At 42.6% G+C, this 12788-nt stretch overlaps 1 protein-coding gene across 3 annotated transcripts in view; it reads left to right on the plus strand.

The window, feature by feature from the left end:
- Positions 1 to 12788, plus strand: part of znf148 (zinc finger protein 148) — a 74758-nt gene that overhangs the window by 44658 nt on the left and 17312 nt on the right. For all 3 annotated transcript variants that reach the window (XM_070875489.1, XM_070875490.1, XM_070875491.1), the window contains 3 exons: positions 1963 to 2088; positions 8700 to 8823; positions 10242 to 10325. In XM_070875489.1, the coding sequence (XP_070731590.1) occupies positions 1963 to 2088; positions 8700 to 8823; positions 10242 to 10325 (334 nt within the window). The remainder of the gene's footprint in view (positions 1 to 1962; positions 2089 to 8699; positions 8824 to 10241; positions 10326 to 12788) is intronic.

The raw sequence follows: 12788 nt of genomic DNA on the forward strand, positions 1-12788 counted from the left end.
AGCAGGGAGCAACCAAAGTGAAGCTGGAGCATGCCAATTTCCCCTCTCTGCACTTCACAGGAGTGTAATCAGATACAAATTGATAGAGCCGAAGAAGGAGATACTAGGGTAGATGACTAAAAGCTTGGTCAAAGAGGTAGGTTTTAAGGAGTGTCTTAAAGGAGGAGAGAGAATTAGAGAGGTCGAGAATTCCAGAGATGGGAGGCTAGTCAGGAGAGCATTGGAAAAGCTGAGTATCGAGGTAACAATCTGTAAGTAGCATAAGCACACTGGCTCCCATTGTTTTCTTCAAAACCTGGAGTGTCACTGCATGTGCTTGCCAACACATGCATGAGGTTAACCCTTGCCACTGGACCAAGACCAGGCTCTGTCAAGCCCATGTGGTGGGTGGTGTGCAATGGCCACCACACGTTTTTTTTTAAACTCCATGCACAGGCATCTTCCACCCTTCAATATGCTGTTCGCGACCTGAAATATTAGGTCCTTCATTGAAATACCTATGAACTCATTAAACTCATCCCTTTTTGGCGTGGAAGCAAGTCATCCTCAATTTGAGGGACCCCCTAAGAAGAAGAGAAGTTTGCCAGCATCCATGTCTGCATGTTGCCTAATAGCACCTGCAATCTTGGAAAAACTAGAGTGATGCTGACTGACAAGTGAGGAGGCTTTCTTTAACTTCCTTGAATTGCACTATTTGGCTTACTATAAAATAATGCGTGAAGTTTTTGTTTAGACAGGTTGCAATTGGAATTCCTTTTACCACCTCTGAATGTTTAGAAAACAAATTAATTGTGACACCAATCATAAATTGACTGGAGCATAAATTCACTGAACAAATGGAAGACAGGCATGCTATAGAAGAGTTTTGCAAACTGATTATTTTAAGATAGAAACAAAAATTACATGGATATATTGAGTACAGGTGCAGTGTCGCGAATCCGGAACCATCAGGATCGAGGCTGTTCCGAATTCCGGGCTTTTCCGGGCTTTCGATCGTCTTTCTGACTTCATGAATCCAGGTTCGGGTATTTCCGGATTTCAGAATGCCGGAAGGGGGTGGTGGTGGGGGGGAGGGGGTCTCCTTCCCGGCGCCCCCCCCCCGGCCCGAGGTAGCTGTTCTGGCCTCCGGCCCTGTCGATGAGGTCCAGTTTGGGCCACTGGCCCCACCGTGGAGGGCCGGGCGGGGGAGGAGGGGCTGTTTGGGCCAGCCAGTAAGGTGGTGTTCGGGTGGGCCGGTGGCGAGGCCCTGAGGTTAGGGCAGCGACGGTGAGGCAAGCAGTGGCTGGGCCCTGAGGTTGTCAGCATTGGCGGGTTTGGATTCTGGAACATTTTATACGGATTCCGGACGACCCTGCTACTGATCGTCCCGGATTCCAGAACTCCGGATTTTCCTGTATGCTGCACCTGTATATAGTCTCCATTAATGACACTTCCAGGATTGTGAGGGGGGGAAAAAAGGCATATTGAGTCCAGTTGTTGGTAATGTTACGGCATTTCCAATAAAGTTGTATTGAATTGGGTACCACAATTAGAGCAAAACAAAAAGGAGAAATGGTGAAAATCGGAAATAAAAATGCGGAAGTACACAGTAGGTCAGTCAACATCTAAAGAGAAAAGATAGGTTATCCTGTTTCTGGTCTGTACCTTTCCTTATATTCTTGGGCAGTTTCTAACCTGAACCATTTTGTAAAGTTCCTTGACAACTTTGGTATAGCAGAATGCACCATCATTTATGTTGGCTGAAATATTTTAATTTATTTTCTGCTGTATTATCGCCATTTGAGTCACATGCTGGCATACTGTATTGTTGCTTGTAATATATAGTATCTTTCCTTGTTTAAATAATAGAAGTATATGCTGCTGCAGCTGTCACTTAACCTGCACTAGTATTTTTGGAAGTAAACTCTGCATTACTTAGGTTTGAATTTAATTTCATTTCAGTACCACTTTGTCATTCTAAAGGTAAACGTAAAACAGGAAATCCAATATGCTGAAGAAGCTGGACAACTGAAGAAAGATAAAGGACAACAAAAAGAACCAATAGATTTGCAAAAGAAAAAGAAAAGGAAGCAGCGTTCTCCTTCAAAGGTAAATAATCCAAGTTGCATAGAATACACACTTTGCAGCTAATTTCACACCTGCAGACAAGGGGGCAAGATGCACAGTTCAGGTGGTTTGATTGCTCTCACCTGCACTTGAAGGGGGAATCTAAGAGGTTATTTGACACATCAAAGAATTTAATCGACCAACTCTACATATAATATAATATATTCCAGCATCCACAGTAGTTTGCTTTTATCTATATAATATATATAATATAGTTGAGAGAAATATTGGCCCTGAAATCCCGGTTCTGGGCTTCCCGCGGGTGCTCGCCTGAAAATAAGAAAAAAGATCTATGCCATCCAGCGATTCCATTCTGAGGCCTTCTCTTCCTGCGCTTCGCAGCGCGTCCACGTCTTGGAGATACGGAGGGAGAAGCACTGGACAACCAATGAAGGTACAGTATTCTCATTGATGATAATGGGAACTCCGTAAGTACGAGCTCCCCTTATTATCAAGGAGAACCCTGTTTTCCCCCCCCCCCCCCCCCTCCCCAACACCCAAACACAACATTAAAAATGTTTAAAAAAAAATCTCAATATTTAATAATAATTGAAATTAAAGTTAATGGAAATGTTTTAGAAAAAATATATATTTTGGGGATTTTGTTTGAAAGTTTTTAAATTTGGATTTAAAATAAATTTCCTGAGGACAGGGCTTTTAACATGTGTTTTGAAATTTTATGTTTTATAACTTTTACGCTGCTATTCAAAAAAGGTGGCAGACAAAAAGCAGGAAACCTAACATCTGTGGTTGGGAAAATGTTGGAGTCCATTAAAGAATCAGTAACAGGACATTTGGAAAAGCAAAATTTGGTCAGGCAAAGTCAGTGTGGATTATGAAGGGAAAGTCATGTTTGACAAATTTGCTGGAATTCTTTGAGGATGTAACGAACAGGGTGGATAAAGGGGAACCAGTGGATGTGGTGTATTTGGACTTCCAGAAGGCATTTGACAAGGTGTCACATAAAAGGTTACTGCACAAGATAAAAGTTCATGGGGTTGGGGATAATATATTGGCATGAATAGAAGATTGGCTGACAGAGAGTTGGGATAAATGGTTCATTGGTTGGCAACCAGTAACGAGCAGAGTGCCGCAGGAATCCGTGCTGGAAGCCCAACTATTTACAATCTATATTGACAACTTGGAAGAGGGGACTGAGTGTAACGTAGCCATGTTTGCTGACGAGACAAAGATGGGAGGAAGGGTAATGTGTGAGGAGGACATAGAGGCTGCAGGTTTTCTAGACCGATATGTCGAGGAACCAACCAGAGGGCTGGCCATCCTAGACTCGGTGATGTGTAATGAGAAATGACTAATTAGCAATCTTGTTGTGCGAGGCCCCTTGGGGAAGAGTGATAATATGGTAGAATTCCTTATTAAGGTGGAGCGTGACACAGTTAATTCAGAGACTTAGGTCCTAAACTTAAGGAAAGGGAATTAAGGGTTACGGGGAGAGGGCGGGTAAGTGGAGCCGAGTCCACGGCCAGATCAGCCATGATCTTATTGAATGGCGGAGCAGGCTCGAGGGGCTAGATGTTCTTATGTAACTTCGATGGTATGAGATGTGAATTGGCTAAATTAGACTGGCGAATGATACTTAAAGGGTTGACGATGGATATGAAATGGAAAACATTTAAATATCACAGGGATGAAACGGGGAAGGTGGCTCAACCGTGGCTAACAAGGGAAATTAGGGATAGTGTTAAATCCCAGCAAGAGGCATATAAATTGTCCAGAAAAAGCAGCAAACCTGAGGGCTGGGAGAAATTTAGAATCCAGCAGAGGAGGACAAAGTGTTTAATTAGAGGGGGAAAATAGAGTCTGAGAGGAAGTTTGCTGGGAACATAAAAACTGACTGAAAAGCTTCTATAAATATGTGAAGAAAAAGAGATTAGTGAAGACAAACATAGGTCCCTTGCAGTCAGAATCAGGTGAATTTATAATGGGGGACAAAAAAATGGCAGACCAATTGAACAAATATTTTGGCTCTGTCTTCACGAAGGAAATACCTTCCAGAAATTCTAGGGGACACAAGATCTAACGAGAAGGAGGAACTGAAGGAAATCCTTATTAGTCAGGAAATTGTATTGGGGAAATTGATGGGATTGAAGGCCGATAAATCCCCAGGGCCTGATGGTCTGCATCCCAGAGTACTTAAGGAAGTGGCCCTAGAAATAGTGGATGCATTGGTGATCATTTTCCAACAGTCTATCGACTCTGGATCAGTTCCTATGGACTGGAGGGTAGCTAATGTAACACCACTTTTTTAAAAAAAGGAGAGAGAGAGAAAGCGGGTAATTATAGACCGGTTAGCCTGACATCAGTAGTGGGGAAAATGTTGGAATCACTTATTAAAGATGAAATAGCAGCACATTTGGAAAGCAGTGACAGGATCGGTCCAAGTCAGCATGGATTTATGAAAGGGAATCAGCTTGACAAATCTTCTAGAATTTTTTGAGGATGTAACTAGTAGAGTGGAAAGGGAGAACCAGTGGATGGTGGTGTATTTGGACTTTGAAAAAGCTTTTGACAAGGTCCCACACAAGAGATTGTTGTGCAAAATTAAAGCACATGGTATTGGGGGCAATGTATTGACGTGGATAGAGAACTGGTTGGCAGACAGGAAGCAGAGAGTCGGGATAAACGGGTCCTTTTCAGAATGGCAGGCAGTGACTAGTGGGGTGCTGCAGGGCTCAGTGCTGGGACCCCAGCTATTTACAATATACATCAATGATTTAGATGAAGAAATTGAGTGTAATATCTCCAAGTTTGTAGATAACACTAAGCTGAGTGGCGGTGTGAGCTGTGAGTAGGATGCTAAGAAGCTGCAGGGTGACTTGGACAGGTTCGGTGAGTGGACAAATGCATGGCAGATGCAGTATAATGTGGATAAATGTGAGGTTATCCACTTTGGTGGCAAAAATGTGAAGGCAGATTATTATTTGAATGGTGGCAGATTAGGAAAAGGGGAGACCTAGGTGTGATGGTACATCAGTCATTGAAAGTTGGCATGCAGGTACAGCAGGTGTTGAAGGCAAATGGCATGTTGGCCCTCATAGCTAGGGGATTTGAGTATAGGAGCAGGGAGGTCTTACTGCAGTTGTACAGGGCCTTGGTGAGGCCTCACCTGGAATATTGTGTTCAGTTTTGGTCTCCTAATCTGAGGAAGGACATTCTTGCTATTGAGGGAGAGCAGCGAAGGTTCACCAGACTGATTCCCAGGATGGCAGGACTGACATATGAGGAGAGACTGGATCAACTGGGCCTATATTCACTGGAGTTTAGAAGAATGAGAGGGGATCTCGTAGAAACATATAAAATTCTGATGGGACTGGACAGGTTAGATGCAGGAAGAATGTTACCTATGTTGGGGAAGTCCAGAACCAGGGGTCACAGACTAAGGATAAGGGGTAAGCCATTTAGGACCGAGATGAGGAGAAACTTGCTCACTGAGTTGTTAACCTGTGGAATTCTCTACCGCAGAGAGTTGTTGATGCAAGTTCATTATTTTCTATGTTTCTATATTTCTATGAGGACATAGTCAGGCTAAGTGAGTGGGCAAGAATTTGGCAGATGGAGTATAATGTTGGAAAATGTGAGTGTCATGTATCTCACACTGGAACAGGACTTTACAGTGAGATCATGCACTTTGGCAGAAAAATATCAAAGAGCAAGTTATTAAATTGAGAAAGATTGCAAAGTGCTGCAATACAGTGGGACCTCGGGGTACTTGTGCATGAAACAAAAGGATGGTATGCAGGTACAGCAAGTGATCAGGAAGGCCAATGTTATCTTGGCCTTTATTGCAAAGGGGATGGAGTATAAAAGCAGGGAAGTCTTGTTACAGCAGTACAGTGTATTGGTGAGGCCATATCTGGAATACTGCGTGTAGTTTTGATCTCCATATTTACGAAAGGATAATATTTGCTGTGGAGACAGTTCAGAGAAGGTTCACTAGGTTGATCCCAGGGATAAGTCGATTGACTTATGAGGAAAGGTTGAGTAGGTTGAGCTTCTATTCATCGGAATTCAGAAGAATTTAGGACCGAGATGAGGAGGAATTTCTTCACCCAGAGAGTGGTGAACCTGTGGAATTCTCTACCACAAAGTTGTTGAGGCCAATTCACTAAATATATTCAAAAAGGAGTTAGATGAAGTCCTTACTACTAGGGGAATCAAGGGGTATGGTGAGAAAGCAGGAATGGGGTACTGAAGTTGCATGTTCAGCCATGAACTCATTGAATGGCGGTGCAGGCTAGAAGGGCCGAATGGCCTACTCCTGCACCTATTTTCTATGTTTCTATGTTTCTAATGAGAGGTGATCTTATAGAAACTCAAGATTATGAGGGGGCATGACCAGGTGGATGCAGAGAGGATGTTTCCACTGATGGGGGAGACTAGAACGAGAGGGCATGATCTTAGGATAAGGGGCTGCCCATTTAGAACTGAGATGAGGAGAAATTTCTTCTGAGAATTGTGAATCTATGGAATTTGCTGCCTCAGAGTTGTGGAAGCCGGGACATTAAATACATTTAAGACAGAAATATACAGTTTCTTAAACAATAAGAGTTTATGGGGAGCGGGCAGGGAAGTGGAGCTGAGTCCATGATCAGATCAGCCATGATCGTATTGAATGGCGGAGCAGGCTCGAAGGGGCCTTATGTCCAATCCCTGCTCCTATTTCTTATGTTCTTATGTAAAAGTAGGCTATGCGCCTGCTTTTACCAGACGCAAGTGTTTTAAAGACATTCGCTGGGCAAGAGTTGGGCAAATAGCCCACGCTCGCCAACTTGACAGATTGGAAAAGCTGGTTTTCGACGCATGCGCATTGTGCGCCAAAGCCCAGCTTCTGCGGGGCCTCGCCGGGTCTGTACGTATTCCGTACGGCCCGGCGAGGCTGGAATTTTAGCCCCCAAATTTTATTTCCGTATATTTAAGGATTTTGAATGATATATCTGTTGCTGACTTTAATCCAGTCAGCAGTGAATCGTGAATGAAGGCAGTAGAGATACTGAGGCTCTATGGTAGCTTTTCTTATGTAAGAAGTGAGTGACCACTTTTCCGACCTTTAATTATATATTGAGTTAGTGCAGGAAAGGCATCTTTTTTTCACATTTGGAGAACAGTAAAGTTTATAATTGCTGTAAATGCACAGTTTGTACTGAATACTGTTCATTTATCTGTTGAATATTAAAATAATTTGTTTATAGCTTTAACAGTCCGATAATCTGAATAGTTTTATAGATTCTATATTCTTGTGCTTGCTTGCTGATGACTCGGAGATCAGCTGGCAGCATGTGATATTTTCTAGTAAACTGGAGGATTTCTGTCTGACTCCTGGATCTTGCTACGTTTACTGAGACATTGTGGCGATAAAGGGTCTCTGGTTTGTAAGAGACTTAAAGTTTGCTTATGGTAGTGGTTACTGATGTTGAATCCAAGTGTAAAAATACTAAAATGCAACAGCAAGAATAGAGAGAAAGTTAAGGGGGGAACCCAATAGAGGATTTCAAAATGATAAAGGGTTTTAAGTTAGCAAACCATGAAAGATAGTTTCCACAGGTTTTTGAAAAGATAACTCGGTAGTACAGACGGAGGATTTTCAATAGGAAAATGAAAGCAGTAGAGGTTGGCCACAGTACCCCTGGATGAGGAAACAGAAAATTGTGCAAGGGCTCCCACTCCTGGTCATTGCCCAGTGATGTGCTGAAAGAGCCATGTATGTGTGTGGACATCGAGTAGAGAGAAGATCGGACTCACCAGCACACTACCCCTGTGATTGTATTAATACCATTGAGGCACACACTGGCCACGGGTGAAGTACCAGTTGAGGAATGGAGGGCTGCTGGCACCTTTGGGCAAAGTCATCATCATAGGCAGTCCCTCGAAATCAAGGAAGACTTGCTTCCACTCTAAAAGTAAGTTCTTAGGTGACTGAACAGTCCAATATGGGAACCACAGTCTCTCTCACAGGTTGGACAGACAGTGGTTGAAGGAAAGGGTGGGTGGGGAGTCTGGTTTGCCGAACGCTCCTTCCGTTGCCTGCGATTGTTTTCTGCATGCTCTCGGCAACAAATCGTGGTGCTCAGCTCCCACCCACATGCTGCTCTTCCACTTAGGGGGTGGTCTTGGGCAAGGGATTCCCAGGTGTCGGTGGAGATGTGCCCCATCTTCAGTCAGCACCTTCAGGAGAGCTGGTGAGGAAAAAATGGGTTAAATAAGAAAGTAGCTTAGTTATTCTTTTAGACTTTAAAAATATATCAGATTGTATTTTTAATGTTGAATATTTATTGGGTATTCAGTCGATTGTTTTCTTTGGCTTGTATTACTTACTGGTAAAATAATACTTCTTTGTCAAATCTTTAATTGCAACATCAGGTGCCCTAGTTTTCCATCATGTGTTTTGTGTGGGACATCAATTTTATTTGCAAATTGCTTTTATCAAACCTGGGAAACTTCATCTGTGTGTTTAATTTTGATCAAGTTTTAGCATGTTATCTGTGGTTGGTCTTAACAGAAGCAGTTGGGTAACTTGTCTAATATGTTCTGTGTTGGAATAAAATTGAATCTTGGTTCTCCACACTTTTCTTCAGATTCTAACAATAAATGAAGATGGATCACTTGGGCTAAAATGCCTGAAGTCTCACATCTGTGAGCACTGTAATGCTGCGTTTCGTACCAACTACCACTTACAAAGACATGTTTTCATCCATACAGGTATGGCTGATCTGGCATGTATAAAACTGTCCATTAGATCCTATTTTTAAAATGTATGATAGTTGGTAGAATTTTACTGACAAATATATTACATCATTCAAGACAGTTGGCAGTCAACAGTATGTATATCTGAGTAAATCTAAACTATTATATTTGTGATTTAATTGAATTATCACTGGTAGGGCCCAAATTTCCCCATGTGTTGCAATGTCTTTTTTGGTGTAACTTGATTTTTCTGGTGTAGCTTTTTAGTTGCAAATATGGCCATTTAATTTGTGCCTGTGTAAGTGGGTTAGTTAGGTTTTTTTGTTAGGTCAGTTTTTTTTTTCGAAAGAGGGTGTTCTCAGCCAATTACATCATTTATGCCAATTTGGCCAGAAAAAAGTTGTACTAAACTAACTTAGGGCAGCGTATGTGTCCACTTTTGTCTGCACAGAAATACCTTTACTTACAGTTAAGGAATCGGCGCAAGTAACTACATTTAAAGCACCACCAAGCACCAAACAAAGCACAAAAAGTAATAAGCAATTAATTAACAAATAAAATAGAAGGAACCCTGCACCAAAATCAATCAATAAATAACAAATAAAAAATAGATGTCCTACCTTAGGGAACGCAGCGGGCCGCCGATGAGGGAACCCATTTGGCCAGGGCTAGGGACGGCGTGCTTCAGCCCCTTCCACACAGCCTGCAGCGCGCGTTTGTAAAAACGGCCTGCCAGGAGCTACTGTACATGCGCGCAGACTCTAGCGCGCATGTGCAGAGGTCTGGGCACTCTCTTCAATGCTGGGACCTAGCTCTGTCACAACCCCCCCCCCTTTGTTCTGCGCCTCGCCAGCTCCACAGACGGCCCGAGAATCGGCCATGATCGCACAGATTTTTTTGGCGCTGCTTCTGAGGTAAAATGTCGGCGGGGGGCTCGGTGGTGCGCTGAAAAAAAAACGCAGGGCCAAATTTGGGGCCATAGTTCTGTATTTTTCTGCCCTTTAGTGAAGTCTGACTTGTTGCAGACCAAACTATTTACAAATGTTATTTTATTTATTGATTCCATGTTGCCCGCATCTCATGCTGATATTCATACATAAGGTATATGATCGAGATATAACACAGTAGAAGAGCAGTGTGTTGAATATACAAAATGCTTTGGAAACTTGTTGGTCCCTCTATATAATATAGTTGGTAAACATAGAACATGTTCCCCCCCCCCCTCCCCTCACATTGGTAAGTTGTATGTGAATTATGACAACACAATATTCGGGCCAGTGTTTACAGTGACTGAATAAGTCCGATTTTGTATTGCATGGGATTTTGGGACATTTGCCTGGTATTCTGCAGGATCGAAGTTTACAAATCTGTCCATTTTATTTTAAGTATGGTGTTGTTTGATATGATGTCAAACATTTTTGATTTTTTCGAAGGTGAAAAGCCGTATCAGTGCAGCCAGTGTAGCATGCGTTTTATTCAGAAGTATTTGCTGCAAAGACATGAGAAGATTCATACTGGTAAGTAGGATTAAATTCAGTGTGTCGTATTGTGGATTGAAGGTGTAGTATTTTTAATCCTGATGTATATTTTGTTTCTCTCCTTCTGAGTACTTTCTTGTATAAATATATCTACAAATCACAACCTAGGTGGTATTTCTACATTTACAGTTGTGCTATTTTCATTTTCCTTCTACCAACAAAATCTCAACTTCAAGGATCAAAAGAAAGTAACCACTGTTTTAACCATATTAATTGAATAATAGGAATTAAATTCAAGGATAAAACAACAGCCAGTTTGCAGTGTTCAGCACTTCTGCACACCCTTTCAGCTTCGAATCTTCTCTTGTCTTACAACAATACTTCCATAGTTGTCAAATGCTGTAAACTCTGAAATTATCCATTGCCTTCAATTCTGGCCTAATCCGATCAATAGTATAGATTTTGGCATGGCCCCAGCACTGGTGCTTTTGTTACATATGTTATGCATCGCTTGGACTGGCCTCTTGAATACTTGAGTGAACAATGGCAGTAATTTGCATTTATATAGTGCTTTCAATAGTAGTAAAATGTTCCAAGGTACTTTACACAAGCATAAAGAAACATGGCTGCCAAGCCAGAGAAGATAAGATTGAGAGATGGGTTTTCAGGAGGCTCTGAAAGGAGGACAGACATGAGAGGCTAAGATGTTCAAGGAAGGAATTCCAGAGTATTGAAGGCACCATCACCAATGGTAGCATGAAGGGAGGGGAGGATGCACAAAAGTAGAATTAGAGAATTGTTCAGGGTGGGTTATAGGGCTGGAGGAGATTAGAGAAGAGAAGGGCTAAGATCTGGAGGGATTTAAATGCAAGGATAGTTTGGGTGACCGGGAGCCAAAGCAGGTAGAAGATCAGGACTTGGTGCGGTAGCATATGGACAGCAGAGTTTTGGATGAGCTGAGGTTTAAGGATGGGAAGCTGGCTGGGAGAATATTGAAGTAAATGAGTTTGGAGGTGATAAAGACCTGGTTGAACATTTTAGTGGCAAATGGGCCGAGGTATAAACAGAGGACAGGTAATGTTATGGAAGTGGAAGTCGGTGGTCTTTATGACTGAGTGCATGTGGGGTCAAAAATTAGCTTGGGTTGAAAAGGAGACCATTTGTTGTGGACAGTTTGGTTCTGCCTGGAACACTGGCTCAGGGAGGGGATAGATTTGGTGGCTTCAGTCTTCCCAGTATTTTAGCTGGAGAAAGTTATGGCTCATCCAAGAATTTATGTTGTACAAGTGGTCTGACTGCAGAGAGGCCGTGGGGGCATCGGAAAAGGTGGAAAAGTGCCACCAGCGTACATGTGGGAGCTCACCCCATGTTGGCGGATGATACCATGGGGCAGAATATAGATGAGGAATAGGAGAGAGCTAAGGATGGATCTTTGAGACTCCTGAGGTTGTAGTGAGAGTCTGGGAAGAGAAACTTCATTGTTATAGATGCTCTAGCTAGAATTGAATAGACAAAAGTGGAACCAGGTGAAGGCAGTTCAACCAAGCTGGACAACCAAGGAGGTTGATCTGATCAGCTGTGTGAAAAGCTGCAGATAGTTTGAAGAGAACGAAGATTACAATGGACATTTCCAACCCCTTTTAAGTGGGCTGGCACCATCACCATGCAGCACATAAGGCTTCCCAGGAAAGCTTGTTCATGACTATCTGGATTGTTATTTTTCTCTGTTGTAGCTTGTAGTTCATTCTCTGGCTTTTTTTAAAAAGAAATTCCCCATTTTGTTGAAGGGAAATATTGGTGGACAATTATGCACAAATTTTTTCTTTATCTTTCAGTATACTAAATTTATAATTAATTTAAAACTGATTTTGTATGCCAAAGTTTTTGTTGTTTAACTCAAATTCATAATGGGGATCTGTGGTGCACTCGCTTAATCTATTCACCAGAAGGACTTTGTTGTTCTTTCATTCATAAGCTCTCTAGGAATATAGTTTCCTCTGTGGATACTTGCTCTTTTTTCCCCCTTGGGGCTTAAATGCAGTTCATAATTCATATTTTTCTCTTTTTTTTCTTTCACATTCAATTCCATGGTTTCTGCTTGCCTCCTCTTCCCTCATTCATTTGGGAAGAGAAAGCAAAGCTGTGTGCGCTCTCTGCCTGTCTCTCTCTCTCTCTGCCTCTCTCTCTCTCTCTCTGCCTGTCTCTCTCTCTCTCTGCCTGTCTCTCTCTCTCTCTGCCTGTCTCTCTCTCTCTCTGCCTGTCTCTCTCTCTCTCTGCCTGTCTCTCTCTCTCTCTGCCTGTCTCTCTCTCTCTCTCTCTCTGCCTGTCTCTCTCTCTCTCTCTCTCTGCCTGTCTCTCTCTCTCTCTCTCTGCCTGTCTCTCTCTCTCTCTCTGCCTGTCTCTCTCTCTCTCTCTCTGCCTGTCTCTCTCTCTCTCTCTCTCTGCCTGTCTCTCTCTCTCTCTCTCTCTGCCTGTCTCTCTCTCTCTCTCTCTCTGCCTGTC

This window comes from Pristiophorus japonicus, chromosome 3 (genome assembly GCF_044704955.1).
Source record: "Pristiophorus japonicus isolate sPriJap1 chromosome 3, sPriJap1.hap1, whole genome shotgun sequence".
NCBI classification, from domain to species: domain Eukaryota; kingdom Metazoa; phylum Chordata; class Chondrichthyes; family Pristiophoridae; genus Pristiophorus; species Pristiophorus japonicus.